Source organism: Platalea leucorodia, assembly GCF_965183815.1.
Source record: "Platalea leucorodia genome assembly, chromosome: 18".
Lineage (NCBI taxonomy): Eukaryota > Metazoa > Chordata > Aves > Pelecaniformes > Threskiornithidae > Platalea > Platalea leucorodia.
This window is the reverse complement of record NC_138840.1, coordinates 5,726,575-5,746,333: the sequence shown is the minus strand read 5'-3', so window position 1 is coordinate 5,746,333 and position 19,759 is coordinate 5,726,575. Positions and strand designations below refer to the sequence as shown.

Genomic DNA, 19,759 nt, shown 5'->3' with positions numbered 1-19,759 from the left:
AATGCATAGTAAATGTCATTCCCTACCTAGGATGCTAGATAAAACAGAAAAAACTAGCAAGTGTTTAAATTACTCCCAAAACTTCCAGCTTCCTCTTCATATTTGAGAAACCAAACCAAAACTAATGTTACATTCATATAACGGTGACATAGTTCGCTTGCTTTTCCTTTAGTTAGGCAGCCCTGACCACAACACAGGGCAGAAACATCACCAGCGGCCCGCTAAAGATCCCAACGCCCCGCACGCACAGGGCGCAGCCGCTTCCAGAGAGCAGAAGCCCAAGAGCACATCCTGCCACGGCGGAGGAGGCAGTCAGATTTCAACGGAGAAACCCAGCACAAGCACGGAGCACTTGGAGGTCTCTGCCGAAAGAGCCACCGACAGCGAGCCGAACACGTGCTGCGCCCGAGAAGGGGCAGAGAATCAGCAGACCCCCAGATCCCGCAGTCCCCGCACGCTGGGGACAACGTTGGAACTTGCCCGAACGCTCAAGCGTTTCCTCCCGGCTCTGCAGGGAGGTGACCCGAGCGCACACCCCAGAGCCGGCCCTTCTCCCAGCGGCTGGAGGGCTCGGGGAGACGTGCGCCCCAAGAGCAGAGCCAGGGCACGGCCGGTCCCCCGGTGCCTCCTGGCAGACAGCCCTGGGACGGGACGGGGGCTCGTGGGCTTCAGTGCCGCACATCGACGGCAGCCTCTGTCTCATCCCTCCCCGCGGGGAGAAGCCCATCTCGTTACGGCATCAAAGTCTGAACACCGGCGCGAGATTCCCGCTCGCACCCTCTGTCAGGCAGAACAGAAAAATCAATCTTGTTTACAAACTTGATGGAAGCTGAGCACTAAACCCAGAGCACACTGCCGCCATACCTCGGATTGAAAGGTGAGCCTGACAGTCACATAAATTTGACATCTCGTCGTAGGACATTGAACGTTTTCAATTAGAAGCATCCTTCAGGCTGTTCCTCCCTCTTTTCTAATAGCTAGCAGAAGTAAGTTTACAAAAGTGTCTGTCAGAAGATATGTTGGTTAATCACTGTACAAAACGCCTCGATTTGCATTTCCCAGAAACACAAGCACGCCGAGCCCGTGCGAGGAGCCTGGGCGCAGCCCAGCCGGGGGGCTTACTTCTTAGTTTTGTCCCTTGGTTGTCTGAATCTTACACTGGAGAAGAACAAAAGCGGCCCAGCGCATGTGATGCATCATGTGTGCATCTCCACTTCTTTTCTCAGATAAACTCCCACCCTCTTCCACCTCATCCCACAAGTGTTTTTCTTGGTCCCCAGCTGGTTTAGGTGTCCCTGTTATTTCACAGTGCTCATTTTTGCAGTGGGTATGTGGCAGCTCTCAAGAGATCAGGCCATCAATTTATAGAATGAAATTCTCTTTTTTGTATGCTATTTTCTACCCTACTCCTTGTCCTTAATTATTAAATAATAAAATTCAATAATACATTCTCCTAGAGCCAAAGAGAAGCAGCTGGATGGGTCAGACAGATTAATTGCCTCTCTCCAGCTCCATCATCGCTGCCCACACAAGCCTGTTCACCAGGCGTGCCTTATTCATTTCACTGACAGAGAGAGCACATGTTCCCTCCTTGATATAACACTGTATGCACACACGATCAAACCAGTAGCAGAACAAGCAACATTGATTTGTGCTGCAGCTTGGCAGATTACCCGGCATGATGCACCCACGGGAAGGGTTTCTCTTACCGACTCGTCTGCCGCAGCCCCTTGGACAAGAGCGGATGGCTCTATCAAGAGGAGAAGGCAACGCCCGGCCGGTGCCATAGGGAAAGCAGGGGCAATTGAGGATGCAGAGTTGAAAAATGCACGGTTTCTTACTCCACTGGCATGTGACAGCTTTAATTTTCCCTCCCCAGCAGTTCAGACATCTCCATCTCCCAGCACCGTGAAGCCTGACAACTGGCTTTTTCTGCCAGCAGCTCCTAGGCATAACCTTCCTCTCCAGCCAGGGACTCAGAGTCACAGCTCCAAGGATGCCGAAGCTGCTCCTTCACCCGCAAGGATCTCAACATTTTCTAAGCTGCAGCTAGCTCAGCGTACAAGTTTTGGCTTAAAAAATGGCAGAAGAGATCTCCAGCTGAAATCCTGATTAATCCGCAAAAGGGCATCAGAGTTTGAGCAGCTTTATCTTGTTAATCAACGAAGAGTGATTAAAAGTGACTCGCTATGTGCATCAAGTAGGACAACCTGTCTGCAGGACACAGGCTCTGTAAGCTCCAGGGTTGATCGTAGTCGCTGTTCAAGCGAAGCATGGCCAAGACTTTGCATGCAGCAGTAAAATGAAGTTATTAATCACCCTGGCAGTATTCACCAGCTGGTCAGCAGCCTTTTACGTTGTGCACTTATCATACCCATCACTGCAACAGTTGACTACCTCAAACAATTAAGTTAACCTTTGTTTTCTTTCTGAAGTATGGCAACATTAACCACAGTGACAAGTGGGAAACTGGGACAGAACGACCGTACGATTTGCACAAAGTCATACAAGACAAATAGGACCCAGGACAGGACTCGGGGCTCTGGAGGTCCAGCCAGCACACTGACTGCACGACCAGAGACAGAAGTTGACCCTTAACGATTCACAGCTTTCCTCTGCAAATGCTCTGCATGTTGGTTTACGCATACACAAAGAAAAAAATCGGCTTTTAACCAAGTGAGAGCAAAGACTGAATCCTCTTCCAGCAGCCTCTCAGACAGGCGCTGCTCCCGCTAGCCTTCTCCCACGGAGTGGTTAAGCTCAATGCAAAGCTTCTGTCCAGAGAGCATCCCCTCTTCCCGCAGACCCGCGGCTTCCACATGCAATCTTATCGCGAGCAGGGCCGAGCAGCACGTCTCCGACTGTAATTGCATTGGCAGCAACTCGCCTCCTAGGGAAAAGGCAATCTTCTTTAAAAGAGCAGACAGCCTGGGTGAGCGAGCGAAGGCGCAATCCTGTATCTCGGCAAGTTTAAAGGAAATTCCCCCCCCTCTGCCACCCGCCCCGGGGACTGCACGCCTGGGGACCAGGGGCCGCGGAGCTGTGGCTGTGCCCCCGGGGGGACGCTGCAGATGTCGGCAGCAGTGGGAGGAAGGGCAGGATCCCCCCGAGCAGGCACTGGGGAAGCCTGGGACGGACACACTGCGGGAGCAAATCCTACTTCCACAGCAGAAGCCGCAGCAGAGGCTCTCCAGCTCCACGCTGGCTACGCGACCCTCAGCCGTTCCAGCCATCACGCCTCATCCCATGTGCCTTTCCTGCACCCGTACGTGGTGTCGATCCGCTGGGCCTGTTGCTGGCTGAGGCAGTGAAGCCGTCCCGTCCTTCCCCAAGCTTGTGCGAGTGTCCGGCTGCTCCGCACAACGTAGCTGCATCAGCTGCAAAATGTTTTGTAAATTAAGCAGTGGGTTTCAATAGACAACTGTCAGCAGAAGTATGGAAGCATTCACCAACGCTGCCCCAGACACATCGCGGGGCCCAGTAAAACCAAAAATCCATTTCCCGCAGCTTACGAGTCCCTTCTAATTAAAAAGTGTTCATCATTTTGCAGAGAGGAAGGGGCCGAGACCTAAGTAAATCCTGAAGCTTAGCATAAAATATTAAGAGAATGAGCACAGATGGAAGATTAAACACTAGGCTGAAATTGCTTCATAACATGGATTTAGGAATAAAACTACTTAACCCAGACAACTTCATGTTAATGTTAATACAAAAATCAGGCAAAACCCATCAAACATACTTCCTGCCCATCTCCATAGCTGGAAAAAACCACGTGTGCATGCGGTGTCCCCTTCTCCAGTCATGCTGTGCAACGAGAAGGACTCGCCTGAGGATCCCACCTCGGGTGCAGTTCAGGAGGACCCTTTTAAAGACCGTTTCAAGGATGCCATGCTGGGGCAGCGCTTCTCAGCCCACCCGCACAAAACCAGCGACAGACACCGGCACGGCCTCCTCTCGCCTTCGGCCACGACCCCCCTTCCCCTCCCGGACCTGGATGTGGACATGGGCCACCAGGACTCTCACGCTCCAGACCCGCACCACGCAACGGAGATGCCACTTCCTAAAGAAAACATTATTAGCGATTTTATACACATCAACACAGTTTCTGTTAAGAGTGACCATGCTGAGGCACAACACCCAGCCCAGGGCAGCCAGGCGGTGGGTCCAAGGGTCCGGCAGCGACCCCGCTGCCGGGCAGAATCACAGAATCATTAAGGCTGGAAAAGACCTTTAAGATCATCGCGTCCAACCGCTAACCCAGCACTGCCAAGGCCACCACTAACCCATGTCCCTAAGCACCACGTCTCCCCGGCTTTTAAATCCCCCCAGGGACGGGGACTCAGCCCCTGCCCTGGGCAGCCTGGGCCAGGGCCTGGCAGCCCTTTGGGGGGAGAAGTTTTTCCCAATACCCAACCCAAACCTGCCCTGGCGCAGCTTGAGGCCGTTCCCTCTCGTCCCATCGCTTGTTCCTGGGGAGCAGAGACCGACCCCCCCGGCTCCAGCCTCCTTTCAGGCCGTTGCAGAGAGCGATGAGGGCTCCCCTCAGCCTCCTCTTCCCCAGGCTGAACAAGGGGAAGGGCAGGGGCACGCAGCGCAGCCACGGCTCTGCGCAAGCACGCCCGCGCTAGCATCAGCGCCCGGCAAAGACCACGGCCTTGGGTCAGCTCCTCTGGGCACCGCAGGATAAACCCCTCGCCAGCTGCGGAAGGCGTTCGCTGTCTCAGCGGCAAGCTCCAGCAACACCTTCGTAGCCACGCTTACCCCTCCTTGCTGTCTGGTATCATTTTCTTCGTACCAGAGTTTGTTGGTTTGTTTACACCCTCAGTATTTAGTCTTAATGCTTTTGATAGGTTCTGCCTTTTTTTTTTTCCCTCCCCAAACTGTCTCAGGTCAGCCTGCTGACCCAAAAACCTTGCAAATAGCTTCGAAGAAAGAAAAAAAGGACACTGCCTGTGCTAGCACTATTGAATTTCTTCATGTTGCTGAACTCCTGCAGATAGCGGAGGAGCCGCATGCATGCCAGCATGAATCAATAACGCCTGCAGTTTCACCCCAAACGCCTATACACACGTTTATAATTAACACTACAACTCGGTTGTCTTCCAAAATCAATTCCTTTCCATTTTTTGTCATGAAATTGTAGTTGACAAAGTTCATCTGCTTTTAACGTACGTTAATTTTCTCTGCTGAAGCAGGCATTCATAAAAACGCCATTTAGGAAAGACAGCAGCTAGGGGAAACACGCAGCTGGCACCGAGGGGGTGCCACAGCAAGAACCACTACAGCACCCGGGGTCAAGGCACCCCCGCAGACCAACAGTCCCGCCCGGCGAAGGACGGACTCAGAGCACAGAATAAAGTTGCAGTGGTGTATTGAGCTGGCGAAAGAGCCTTGTCCGCAAATGTCCTCGGGTAATAGAGAGGCTCCTGTCTTCTCCTTACACGCTGGGTTTGCAATCTTGCCTTGTCTTACTGCAAAAACTGTAATCAATGCTTCGCAGGCAGCGAGCGGTGCCGTTACAGAATCCCACTGCGAGGAAGGGAAAAAAATCGTGTCCAATCTCCACGCCTGTGCAAGAGGGACAAAGCCAGCGCGAGGGAGCGATCAATACGAGCACTGGATCGGGTCTCCAGCTCCTCTTACCTTGGTACCTTGCCCGCCAGGACGGGTATTTCAGGCTGTGAATTCAAAGGCAGCTTGTCTTCCACAAATTTCTTTTTTTTTTTTTTAAAATAACTGGTTTTCAAAAATACTTTTCGGCTGCCTACAGTCCAACATGTTCCCAGCATCTCTGAAACCTCTAGGACAATGCTACTCTGTAATTTTTGCCCTTGTTAAATAATTTGAAGAGCACTGAAATGAAAACCTATGTCCAGAGGCTAGATCTTTGTGCAGCTCCAACAATGAGCTCTTAATAGCTGAAATCAAATTCAGTGATTTAGTCCAGAAGAAAATTAAATACCGAAGAATATTAGTAAGACAGTCTCGAAATATCTAAAAGAATTCAGAATTGCTCGAATTCGGTGCTACGGCAGTACTGAAGAGAACCTCATTGCTATTTATGCAGGAATTTTCCTCAAGGACACACTAAAGTAGACACATCCACGGAGCCAACTGCAATTTACTGTTGTCTCTTCCAGTTCCCGAACGCATCTACTAAATAATTCCCCGCAAAGGACTGACTGACCTGCACCTCCAATGCCCCCTACCCCCGCCAAGTGCTTTATCCCACACAAACCCCCTTAGCCATGGGCAAGATATGTTTTCCCCCAGTATTTCAGCAGAATAACCAGCATGTCCATCTAGCAGCCGGGGATCTATAACCTTGAGCCTGACAAGAATTCTGCAAACGAATTGCGATGCTTGTAATTTTCTGAGTAGTTTGCGCTAAAATTAAGTGCCATAGAGTAATTTGTGTCTGGCTCTGCCACAATTTCCATAGCCATAATTATTTCAGACACACTGTAAAACAGCAATATAACGTGCGATCCCGAATAATAAATATCTCCAAGCTTGATCATTACTCCAAAAAAAGACTAAAGAGAAAGCATATTTTACATGGGTGTTTCATATGCATGACTGATGGAAAGCAGCAGCTACCATAAGGCATCACGGCTATCAGGGAGGCTGCTCACGGGCAGATGGAGGCGGATTCTCCAAATCCATTCAGGGCAAAGCTCTCCACGCCTTCCAGTTGTCACTTTGCCCAGGTCACAAAGGCGCTCCAGCCGCGTTCTGCTAGAGCACAGGACCCAGGAGGAGAACGCCAAACCATAATTCAGAAAGAAAACTGAAGTATAAATTTCCTCAGCAATTATTCCTTCAGCAGCAGGCACGGATTTACTCCCACAGCCCCCACGTGATGTGTAGCCCCGTTTCCCATCCCGCTACCACCCAGCGCAGCCACGGCGTGCCTGCTCCAGCCCTGACACGTGCCGCTGAACCTGCGCATCGGCCCCGGCCCCGCCAGCGCAGCGCCTGTGCTGGATGCCGGTGGCTGCATCGGTGATGAAAGTAAAACCTGGTGCTTTGTGCAACTTACAGAATCCCAGGAGAAAAAATAAACTTATTATGCGTAATACTCAAACATCAGTCAGAAGATAAAATAAACTCCAGAAGCATATACCGGTTTGCACGCTGATGTATAAAAGATGAAACAAATCAAAAGCCCCAAGTGCTGCGCATTTGGATCCACCTTTTTTGTATTTAACCAGAAAAGCAGACCTTAGGCTTCAGGAGGTATCTTTGCACTAAATGACAAAATATTGTCATTTATTATTCTAAATTTCTTTAACTTTCAATTGAACTATTTATTTTGTATCTAAGGACGCTGTAGTGATGTGTTGCCTTGATGGGACGCGTGCAAGGCACAGGAAGGCATCTTCCCAATACCCCTTCCCACTCCCGCCCCAAACTTTTGCTCAGCAAGAGCAAGCCCTGGCCGTGCAGAGCACACGCGCACTCGATTTCCAAAAACATCTTCCAGAAGGAGACAGCCTGCTCAGGAAGTCCCCAGCTCATACGGCCTTCAGATGCTCTCCTTCCTCCTCCTCCGCTCCCAGGCAAATGAAGTGGCCGATTCCCAGAGCAAGAGGAGGGACTCGGGTTGGTGTCGGGCATCGCGCTTCCACCCCCGAGCCTCTCCCCCGACCGCAGGGTGCACAGCCTTTGCCTGCACCCAGGGACTGCTCTTGCACGTCCCGGCCGAGCCGCCAGCCGCAGCAGGAGCATCGCTGCCCGCGGCCCCTCGCAGCAGAGCGCCGCTGATGCGCAAGGCAGCCACGCAGCCCTTGAGACTTCCAAGGACACGAGCCGCGCTCGCAGCTTGCCGTCATTAAGAGAAAGATGGTGTCAGGAGCTCTCAGGGCCAGGCCACTGCTTTTGGACTTTTTTTTTTTTTTACTTTTTTTTTTTTTTTTTTTTAAAGTCAATGCCTGCAATTCATTGGCAGAAGGAAAGGCACAGCCTGGCAGCACGATGCAGGCAGGAGGGTGCTGCCGACGCAAAAAGGCAAGCACTAAAAGGGGAAGTAGAACAGGACACAAAAGGAAAGACTGTCTCTTTTAAAAGGCAAGCACTTTCTCTATTGTAGCACTTCCCTTTGGAAAATAAAAATCAAGGACTTCCTCCAAATCCTCTTTTCTACAGAAAAACATCCTTTTAAATTTGCTCAAAACGTTGACCAAGTTTATGTCCAAGTAATGCCTGGCAGCAATGAAGAAACTACTCTATCTCACAGTATTTACAGCTGTGTTTTTGTCCACAAACCTACTACTCGCAACAGGCAGAGATGATCTTCTCAAAGGCTTTGCTTATCCGTTTGTTCCCCTACTATTCAAGAAGCCAAGCACAGGAAAGATAATATTGACTTCCCCGAGATATCTGTAGCAAGACACAATCCGCTACGAGAGAAGTGCTCTCACTGGCGCTAGGACAAGAAGTTCTCAGCTTAGGTGACTGCAAGGGCGATTTGTGTTAGACACGAGGAGGGCACGGTGCTAGGACAGGCAGCGGCGAAGGCATCGCTGAAGGGCTTTGGGAGGAGGATAAACACCCGCCAGAGCAAATCCCAGGGAAATCTGCAGCACCCGAGAGCCCCGGCAGGCAGAAGAGAAGGGAACAGCCCAGCCGGCTGCCTTTGCATGGCCTCGCTTCAGTAAGGAATTACCGGGGGGGCTGAAAACGGGTTAGGAAAACAGCAACAACGAAGGGCCGCATCAGAATCCAGACTGCGCTGTCACAAGTCGCGTCTCCTCATTAACAGCAACAATTATAAGCTGACATAAAGTGTAATTATTCTACCCACAGCGTTAGATTCATCAGGCAATTACAGCCATTAATAACGCACCCCAGCCCGATGAGCAGAGCGGACTCGCAGTCCGGCACCCTCCATTTTTCAGCAGACCACTGATGAATCCCACGGGAGATCAGAGAAGCTGTTTCTTGCCTGCCGCAGCGTCAAGCGTGCATTACGTTTTGCATCACTAGCAGTTACCATTAGCAAAGACTGCTTTCTTCTAATTAGCACTGACTTGTGCCTTTCATCTTACCCCTATGTTTCGAGGCCAGCAGCCGTGCCAGCCCGCCTTGTAAAGCCCCCAAAGTCCTTTACGTGGAAGCTGCCAGGGACGAACCCAGTACAGCCTGAAGACAGTGCGCTTCAGCCAGAGGGAAACACCCCAGACACCGACACACGGGCTTGCACCGACAGCCTCGGGTGCTGGAGCCTTCCCCAGAGCATGCCTGCTGGAAAGGCTCCGTGGGAAGACTTGCCTCCAGCCCTCGGAAAGTCCCATTTCCATGCACGCAAACAGGCAGAGCAGCTGAAAGGTTCTCTGTGCAACAGGAATACCCGGCACAGTGGGACAAAGCGTGCAAATCCGCCCAGCCGAGCCTGGTAACTCGTGCTGGTTTATCACAAATGTATACGAAAGGGGTGGGAAAAGGAAAAATCCCACAACAGCAACACCTTTCCTCTCTCGATCCTTGAAGTTTCCTTTCAGGAGAGCCCAGAAGACCAACATGCTTTATAAGCAAAAGAACGAGTCCGAGGGCTACCATTTTCTCCAGCTTTCTCCCTAAGTGAGATACAGTAAATATTCCTTGTGTCCTGACCATGGCATGTTGAATCCAACATACTGCTCAAAAAATCCCTTCAGTAATGCAGAAAAGGGCATTTTATTCCCCTTTTCAAACAGCCACCGTGGGCATCAGCAGCTGCTCCTCATGCCCGCAGGCTGCCCCGAGCAGCAAGGCGCTGACGCGACTTGTTGTGCGAGGTTTTCCTTCCCTGAAAAGCGGCAACACTTGATGCTTATTGCAAGGGAAGAAAAATACACGCACGTGTTTAGCTGGGCCACAGAAGAGAAGCAGCAGTGGCCAGGGACCGGCCCGAGCGCCCGCACTCCGGCTAGCCCCAGGCCCTCCCTCACTGCCCGGTCCCTGCAGGCCCAGAGCACCAGAGGCGTCAAACCTAGCCCGGCCAAATTCACTTTAAAACGTTTAAAAATCATGATAAAGCACTAGAAACTATTTCCTCCCTAAAACTCGTTTCGGTAGCGTCATCCCTGCATAGGCAAGGGATACAGTCCGCTAATTAGAGCATCATCTACCGGAACGAGCGCGGTGCCAGGCTGCCCTGCGCGGGCGACGCCGGTGAAGGAGAGCGGAGCGCAAGGGCATTTCCCCAGCACAAGGGCGGCGTGGAGCCGGCTCCCGCCGCTGCTGTCAGAAGTGGAGGGAAATAAATGGAGAAGGAAACTTCGCTACAGCACAAATTTACGTTTCTGTCAAAGAAGAGTGGCTGACAGCTATTTTCGGAAACTGGTCTCCATCATATTAATTCAACGTCTGGTTGAAGTTGTCTCATTTGCAGCAAATCTGGCTGGTAAATATTAACCTTGGGCTTTGTTGAAATTCTCCTTGCAGATATTACAAGGGATTGGATGGAAAAGATGAAGCAGAAAGAGACAACTTTACAGCAAATGTCAGGCAGATCCTCCACATCACGGTTTCATTTACACAAAAGCTATTGCAATACACCACAAAGTAAATGGCATGAAGGGGCCACAGCTCATGCCTGGTAAAATTAAGGGTAAAAAGACATCAGTGCTGAGAAGCGTACCGAAAACAAAATAAGGATGGACAGGTGATCATCCACACTGCAACAGGACTTCTCACTTGCCTGCCGTGCATCTGCTGGAAATAGGTTTTAAGATCAGAGTAAGCGCAGACCGGCAGCTGGCTATAGATATATATTAGACAAGAAAAGCAGTCTAAACGTATTTACAGTGACAGAACCTCTCCTCTTATTTGAGAGTAGATGTTAAACAGATGCTAAAGCTGCTCAGTTCCACCCTAGAGATGGCTGCATTTCAACGACCAGTGAAGTGATTCATCAGAAACGTGCAAACCCACGAAGCCTGCCACGTACGCTGGGGTTTCTTCAGAGAAGCGGTGCGATAGAGAAAGATGGACGGTAAAAAGGCTCGGCTTTCTCGCAGCAGTAATTAGCAGTGCCGTAAATCCTACTGGTCTTTTTTCATCTCTCCTAATTTCAGTGTGAAGATACAAATGTTCTCTCAGCGGCAGGATGATTTCAGCACTTAGATCACGGTTACAAGGATTCTAGCTTTATGATTTAGTTCAAACAGCTTCAGCGGTTCAGTGGGAAATGAAGCTCGTTCTTCCTGCGGAGAAGCCCGCACCTCCCACACCTCGCGGCTGCTCCGCGGCTGCCACCAGCGCTGCCGACCAGGCGCAGCCCTGCCCGCCGCCGCCGCCAGCACCGACCCCGGCCCCTGCACCACGCCAAGGGCGCCGGCAGCAGCGGAGGCAGCTGGGCTGGGGTCAGACCGGCCGAGGGCCTCGGATGGCCCCTCTGCCTGGCGAGCACGGCCCCGGGGCACCAGTCAGTCCCTGCGGAGGACAGCCTCATGTGCCCCGGCTTCAGAGCACGACGATGGAAGGCAGTGCCCGGCCTGGGGTGCCGGATGGCCTGGGGAACCTTCTCCTTCGCTTCTGCCATCCGATTTCCTTTCGATTTAGACCCAAGAAGTGCTTGCCTTGGCCCTAAGCACCACCCCGGCTCCATCCCAGATCCAGCCGGCAGCCAGGCCCCGCGGGGTCACCGGATACGCAGCCACCCCAGCGGTCGGCAGGGTGAACGGGTGACTGATTTCAGACACCGGCACGTCCCATGCTGCAAGCGCAGCCAGAAGGGTCTCGGAGGAGACCGAAGGATAAGGGAGAGCCAGGAGCTGCGAAGCGGCACCCGAGACAGCCTGGAGAACCGCCAGCTGCCCAGGATGGGGGGTCGGCCCCCAGGCTGTCCCTGCTCCCCAAAGTGGTCCCTGAACAAACGCAGGGTCCAACCTCTCATGGCCACAAGAACTGCGACAGACACTGCAGCCAAGAAGTTTCACGGGCAAGGAGGATCCAGCAGGCTCGGACCCACCGAGCCCTCCAAAGCCACCGCCACAGGGCCACTGGTGGAGCCAGATTTGCTGTGCCATCACCTGGCTGTTTTAACATCCCCAAACTCCCACCGTATTTACCTGCCTCCAGCTCAAGGGCTTTTGTCCTTGTTGAAGAATTTCCTCAGCCCTGGATGCTTTCATCAGAAATCTTCTAAAGTTATTCACTTAGTGCTATGCTAATGCAGGGCTCTCAAAAATACAAAAAACTTTGAACCCTTAAAAATTTCTGATATTTGACCAGACATCAGACGCTGCTCTACAGAGAGAGACTAATGACCTGCTTTCTGTGAGAGGGGGGAAAAACTTAATTATGTCCATTAAATTACTTCAAATATTTTTCCTTAGAGAATATGAATTATTTAAACTCAACACAGAGAAACCTGAAACATTAGCAAAAGCCTTCTGGGACTTGCTATGTAAATTCCCACTCCAAACAGATGGGGAAAGCATGGCGAGCTGCCACGCAGCCGCTGAAGCAATGAACAGCACTGAGGTTTCAATTCAATAGTTTTAATAAGGTGTCCTTAAGGAGGGCACCAAGCAAATAGCCGCTCCCCGGAGCGCCGGGAAGGGCTTCCCACATGGAGGACAACGGCACAGCTGGCACAATCTAGATCTGAAAAGCCTCAAGTAGCTCCTGAAGGACAGAGCTGATTCCTCAGGAGAAGCTCCCTCTCCTACCATACGCCTTAAACACAGGCGAACTGTACCCATTTGGGACTTATTTACCTAATTTCCATTTTCTACCAGGTGAAAAGGTAGAGGTTCAAGGTATCACCTGGCAATGACGGGTGTTTCCAGGTGTATCTTACTGAAGAAAACATCTCCTCTCACACTTCCCAGCTGGTGGTCTGACCTCTCCTCTTTGCTAACAGGCCAGCCATGCACACTGCCAGTTAATAACTGGTAGCCAATTGCACCTTTTGGAGAAGAAAAGCCCCCGGGTGCTGACGGAGAGAGGAACGGGGTAGGGGACGCACACCCGCCGGGGACCGCTGCCGGCTCGTGCTGGCACCTGACTCGACGCAGAGGCAGCTGAGACCATGCTAAGCTGGGACCAGGTCCTGACCACGGCCTGAAGCAGGAACGTGCCCGGGAGGAGGCTTTAGCCCGGCACCTCTCTCCTTTCAGAGCCTCACACGCCCCGGGAGGAGGAGCGCGGCAGCCCGCATCCCACGCTCTCGGGGCTGATCCCATGCCCGGCTCTCACCTGCCTTTGAAAGCGAGATCCAAGTGGTCACAGCACCAGGTTCATCAGAGGGACACCCGTTAAGGTAGGGGTTATATCCATTTTTACAGCTGTCATTAAACATAACCTTGTGAGCTGTAAAGTCACCCAATTATTAAGTTGTGTCTAAAGCAAGACAAAGGGGATGTTAATGTTGTAATTTCATAGTTACAGATAAAGCCGTGGGAAATGCCTGATGGTATTCAGAGCTTTGGCACTTCTGCCCAGCCAACACCGCGCTGCAGAGCGGCTACCGGCAACGCGCCCCATTTACCCAATCGCCACCCTTCAAGTTAAGGTCTGGCTGTTAGCTGGGGAGCTGCAATCAACTCAAAGAATCATATTGCTGACAAAAGGCAATTCCACTTGTCTGAGCCGTGCTCAGGCACCAGGCAGACTGGAGCAGTCTGGCAGCAACACGGACTGACACAGACAAAAACTGCCAGAGGACATCGACGGCCGCTTTTACCTCTGCATCCCCCGTCCTTCTCCTCGAAGCCGGGAGCACACGCGCACTTCCCTATGGGGACCAGCCACTCGCCCTCCGCGCTGCAGTGCATCCTGGGGGGGTTATCCACGTCCACTTGGGCGTGAGCGACACAAGCGCCCTTAACTTCCACCAAAGTCGCGAAGGCCGTCTCCGCCACCGTGTCCGGGAACACGGCCAGGTTCTGCACGGTGGCGAGGCACTTCTTGTAATAGACCCGCACGGAGACCAGCGCCACGCAGGCGCCCACGTCCTGGAAGCCCAGGTGGAAGCCTCTCTTGCTCAGGTGCCCAATCTCCCTCAGCTCAGTGTTCAGCTTCATCTTACGCTCACCCAGGTCCCCCTGCGTGAAGCTCTCATCAGCAGCAATGGTGTCGATCTTGGTGTGCTTGCTCTCGTGGACGCTACGGCCCAGGTCGGAGTCAGACTCGACGTAGTACAGATTGAAAGTCTCCTTGCAGGTGCCGGTCACGCCGGGGATGCTGTTGCAGTCCCGCAGGGTGAACTTCAGCTCGATGAAGATCCTCTGGCCGTCGCGCCTGGCGATCCAGCCCGTCTGCAGCCAATTGTTCTGGTTTGGCTCCATGACGTTGCAGACCTGGTACGTGCGTATCGGCTTGTAATTCTCATCCACGCCGCTGATTTCTTCCCACTGGGGAAAGAACACAAAGGGCTGTAAGAGCTCGCGAGCTGCTGTGAGCAAGAACCAGCCGCCCCAGCAGAAGCACACCGATCGGTATAAATATCACCACCACAAGCCTCTCCACCTACAGGCCATTATATCATAGGCACTAAAAGTCCTTAGCCCACCAACACCACAAGCTGTAGTAACACAGCGGTGCTGCCGGACCACCTAATGCCCGAGCTCTTTGCAAGAGGTGCAAACAGGGAGACGCAACCAGAAAGAGGGCACGGGCATCAGACCTCCTAAAACAAAGTCTCATATGAAACTGGGCACATCACCTGCTGAGAAGCCAGAGCCTTTCTCTCCTCAGATTTGCCATCCCTGGGAAGGTGGATCTGCACAGCGCAATGCCAGATGGGGCTGGGCTACCCAGAGAAGTCAAAGATGGCCAAGGAGATGTGATGCCAGTCACACCATCACACAAGGACAAAGCTTTGTGAACAGCAAGCGGCAGCTCCTCTGTCAGGAGAAGTTTTAGCTAGAGCAGGACAAATCCTCTGAATGCAAGTGAAACGGTATTTCCCCAAAGTTACCAGCAGAGATTGCGATTAATGAAATGATGATTCAACCCTCACAGCCTTAAGGACGACCTGGCAGCTTCCCAAAGCAATTCTTTCTGGGGGTAAATTTATGCAAAATTGCCAAATGCACCCAAAACAGAGTTTCTCCTGCAGACTAACAGCTGGGCAAGGCAGATGACTCCAGGATCTATCACTATTCCCTCCAAATGGTTTCTTTCCATTCCGGAAAATGAACCCAAAGCAGCACGGAACACAACTCCGAGTTTCCCAACACGCTTTCTTGAAAGCGGCTATGGACTGACCCTGGCAGCAAAGCAGGGACCTGATCAAACAAACCCTAGGTGATGCAGAGCTCCGGACGATCCCACTCCAGCCACAGCCCTCTTCCAAGCGCCAAACTGGTCCCCAGGAGCTCGCACCGGCACGCCAACTACAATACAGAGCCCTGGCTAGCCGGTGTTTATTACACGAGTGTAAAATTCGTTTTGAGGAGCCGTTCCACATCCCATAACCAGTACTTCACTTCTTGCTCTGCTCCCCGGGGTGCCCAGCACCGAACAACGCGACAGCTCGTGCCAAGCTGCCCACCCGCCGCAGCTCGAGGAGACCCCGTGGCTGCCAGCCCCCTCCACCGGCTCCACGCGTGGACTTGCAACACTGCTGAGCACCAAAAGGCAGCCCCTCTCCGGCAGCGCGGGGCGACAGCCCCACCTCCGCACTTACCCCGTTCGACGGGTGCGAGGTCCAGCCCAGCTCCGCTTGCGATTCCTTCGAATCCAGCAGGACAACTGCAGGGAAGACAACACGTGAGAAAGCAAACTCGCTAACGCGGGGAACGCCTGTAACTATCCCCCCGGCCTGCCCGTTGGGAAGCTCGGGGCCGTGCACCCCTTCCCGGACACCCTGGGCCAGGGCCCTGAGCAGGGGGGGCAGCTCCCGCCCCAGCTCCACCAGCCACGGCGTCACCGCCTGAGCACCGAGCAGGACTCACGCTGCAGGGCTCCGGGCTGCGCATCCGGAGCAGACCTCGCAGTTATGCCATTAGCACCCTAACCTAACGAGGATGACGTCCCAGGGAAGGCTGCAGTCCTTCCCAAGGCACTCTGCAGGACAATCCCTCCGGCACCACCAGCTGCAACTGCACCGTGCCCGCAGCGCGCGTATCTCCTGCAACTGAGAGGTACAGGCAGCTGCTTTGAAAGAAGAATTTCCTTGAAGGACTACATCCTTTTTCCACAGAACAGCTCATTCTGGCAGGAAAAGGTATTTCCCCCAAGTTCACAGTTTCACGATCCCTCCCCGGCCAGCAAACCCAAGCAGCCCCTGACTGGCGAGCTGCCTCTCGGCTCAGATCCGAGACCCCAGACTCAAGACCCCAGGCGACGCCGGGGAGCGGAGGGCGCATCCCCGGCCGCTCCCTTCCCAAGCCAGCGCTCCGGGACACTTTTCCCGGCGCCGCACCGGGACCTTTGGGGCCTGAACCCCCTCCCCACGCCACGGCCGCGGGGCGCAGCCTGCGGCGGGGGTCAGCGCTGCCCCCCAGAGCCGCTGCAGCCGGAGCGGGCAGCGCGGGGCCGGTACCGGCAGCGCCGGGCGGGCAGCGGGCGCCGCAGGCGCTCGGTCCTCCCAGCGCTTCTGGGGAGCGCAGGGATCGGGACGGCCGGGCTCCCTCGCTCCGGGACCCTCCGGGCTGAGCCGGCCACGCCGCGGGGACCCGCCGAGCCCCCGCCCGCCCCGTCCCGCTGCTCCCGCGGGTCCCCGTTCCCCGGAGAGCGGCGGCGAATCCACCCCACAAAGCCACCGCCGCGCCCGCGGGGGCCGGCGGAGACACCGGGGGGAGGACGGGGAAGCGCGCCCGGACCCGACCCGACCCGCCGGCCCCGGAGCGGAGCCGCCCGCACCGGAGCGGAGCCGCGCCGGCCTCTCCCGGCGGCGCCGGGCACCGCAACGCGCAGCCGGACCCGCCGCGGGCGACCGACGCCGGAGCCGATGCGGCGGCACGGAGCGCCGACAGCCGGCCGGGCGCGGAGGGGTGCACGGAGCACCGGGGAGACGGCGCGGCCGGCAGCGCCGGTGCCCCGGTGCCGCGGCCCCGCCCGCGCGGCCCCCGCCCCGGCTCACCCTGCTCGGCGGCGGCGCGGGGCAGCACCGGCAGCAGCAGCAGCAGCGGCAGCGCCCGGGGGAAGCCGCCGCCGCCGCGCGCCGTCGCCATGGCGCCGCCGACTCCGCGCGCCCCGCGCCGCCGCCGCGCTCCGGCCGCCGAGCCCCGCCCCCGCCCCGCGCCGCCAACCGCCGCCGCCAACCGCCGCCGGGGCGTGGCCGCGGGCCGGCTCGGCCAATCCGCGGCGGCCGCCGGGGCGCTCGGCGGGAGGGGGCGGGGCGAGGGGGCGCCGTTCACTCTGAAGCCTACTGACGGCAGCTGCAGTCCAATCCCCCGCCAGCTGTGCCTCATTGCACGATCTGCGGGGCAGGCTGCTGCCGGAACGGGCTGAGCACAGCGGGGCTGAGCTTTGGGCCGCCTGGCATCGCTGCCGAGGGCAGGGACTGCCCTCCCCCCGGAAGCCAAAGGACTGCTGGGGCACGGACAGCCCTCGCTGATGCTGAGACGCTGCGGCCTGTGGTCACAGCCATAATTAACAGTGCTGTGGCCCCCCCGTCGCATGACATTTGCTCCCTGCTGCCATTAACGGGCAGTCGGGGGGGAGTCAGAGCCTTATTTCTGCACCACAGGGCCCAGGAGAGCAGCGGGGCGCGGCTCATTACTGCCCTTGCCTGCATGCGATGCCCAGCAACGCCAGTTTTATGTCAAGCCCCCTGTTCTGCCGTTCTGTCTGCAAATTTGGTTCTCAGCTTTGTCTCAAGGTCCTCCAAGCCCCGCGGCTGCCGTAAAAGTCCGAGCGGCCAGAAAGAAAGCCCAGGAAAAGGCCGCCCCAGGCAGGGCGGGTCCCGCCAGACCTGCGCGAAGGGCAGCGCCGCGGCGGCAAGCACAGCGCGGGGAGGCTGCGGCGAGGTCGGCTGGGCTGGAGGAGGCAGCTCCCGGCTCGCTGCAGGCGAGGTGCGTGCCGCCAGGCCCACAGCCTCCTGCACCGGGGGAGGAACTCGACGAGGTTTGATTATCGCTAATTGTAGGTGTTGCAGGTCCCTGCAAAACTCAGTCAGGCTGACCGCCCGGCGGTTTCCCACCTGATGGCTGATACCCTGACGCCAAAGCTTGCTTATGTAGCAACGCTTGTTCCTGTGGGATGCTCCCTTCGCTGTGATTACGTGCTGTCAAACGTAAAACGTTGCAAGTCTGCAATAAAAACATTGTGTCTCCATCTAACGCAGCCTGGCTGGGCTGGGGCACCCCGCGTGCAGCCCCCGTTCGTGGTGGTGGGTGCTCGGACCACAGGCCAAGCCCTGCAGAGGGGCACCCCCAGCCCTCGCCGTCGCTGCCGGGTCCCCGCTGCCGCAGCTGGCCGCCCCCAGCGAGGGCGGTGCGGGACTCAGGTGCTGGCTCAGCAGGCGTGAGGAGCACCCAGAGCTGCGGGCTGCGCCTGGACACGGAGAGCTGAGGGCTGGGTCATGCTGGCAGCAGGACTTGCCCGGCTAAAGCAAAACCCACGCGTGAAATGAGAGGTGCGGTGAGGGGTGCGGGGGGGCAGCAGCCCAGCGAACGTGCCCACGCGAAAGCCGGCTGGGGCACGGCACCGCAGGGGAAGAGCAGTGTCGTGTGTGCACAAACGCGCTGTGCTTAAACGCCTTCCAGTGTCAGACACCAGAGCCTGAATTCTGCCGTGCCTCACGCACGCAAAGTTTACTGGAGCAGGTATCCTATGGCAGCCTGCTGCCAGTCAGGCTCAGATTTGCACATTGCATAATAAGATTAATTAGATACGGTGATTGCAGTTCATTTGCCTCATGCCCCAGCTTCTGCATACTCTCTTCCTGAAGTCAGTAAGACTGCGCACGTGAGTACATTGAACCATATGTGAAAGTCCCTGCAGGATCAGGAATCCCGAGCAACCCAGGGACCAGCCCAAAACCCCGAGCGCAATGTTTCTTTAACCTGTTCCACAGGAATCTTGCCTTTCCAAGCATTTTTTTTAATACCTAAGACACGTTTGCTTTCGAGAGGTTTGGGATGCATTGCATCTGAGCATAAATCTGTTGGAAATCTGGGGCTCTTGGCCAGTTAAGATGAAGATGCTGCTGCTGTGGCCATTTGGCAGAAATGCTGCATTTTTCAAGCACGATGAGGATTCACAATTGGGTTGGACAATATAGACCTCTAATATTTCTACTTGCTCTCCGTGTCTTCCAACACACCGACCCCCCGTATTCCAGCCCAGCCCCAACACTGCTGTGCAGCTGCCTCGTCGGTCGGAGCCTGGCGGATCCGGGGGTGAGACCCGCAACGGGACGCAGGCAGCCCAGCCGGACGCCTGAACCTGGAGCGTGCTTCCAGCTCTCCCGCCATTTCTCAGCCCCTCTGGAAACACGGCCACTACCTTTTCTCTGTGTTAACTTGACCGACAAGAAAATCCCCGTCCATTTATCAATGCTCTTTCCATCCGGGAGAGCTCAGCTCGGGCCGGCGCTTTGCAGCGGTGCTGCCGCAGCGTGCCAGTGCTTCCAGCCCGGCCGATGCTCCCGCCTGGCGCCTGCAGCCCGGGAGCTCCCGGCGAGCCCGGGGCACAGCCCTGGCGACCGGGGATCACAAGTTCATATGATTAAACCTCTCCCTCCATCCCATTACAGGGCAGGGAAGCAGAAGACAGGGTTTATTTAGAATTTTCCTCAAGTGGAAACCAGAAGAAGTGACCCATTATTACCGGAGCTTTTTCAAGCCACCCAGGAAGAAAAGTGATATTTAGTTGT

General features: G+C 55.2%; 1 protein-coding gene across 1 annotated transcript in view; it reads right to left on the bottom strand.

Moving 5' to 3' along the window:
- EPHA10 (EPH receptor A10) overlaps window positions 1–17,111 on the bottom strand; it is a gene marked incomplete at both ends in the record, with an annotated part of 40,481 nt that extends 23,370 nt beyond the window's left edge. Inside the window, 3 exons of the mRNA XM_082329307.1 lie at window positions 13,676–14,345; window positions 15,623–15,687; window positions 17,021–17,111. Of these exons, the coding sequence (XP_082185433.1) occupies window positions 13,676–14,345; window positions 15,623–15,687; window positions 17,021–17,111 (826 nt within the window). The remainder of the gene's footprint in view (window positions 1–13,675; window positions 14,346–15,622; window positions 15,688–17,020) is intronic.
- Window positions 17,112–19,759: the final 2,648 nt, after the last annotated feature.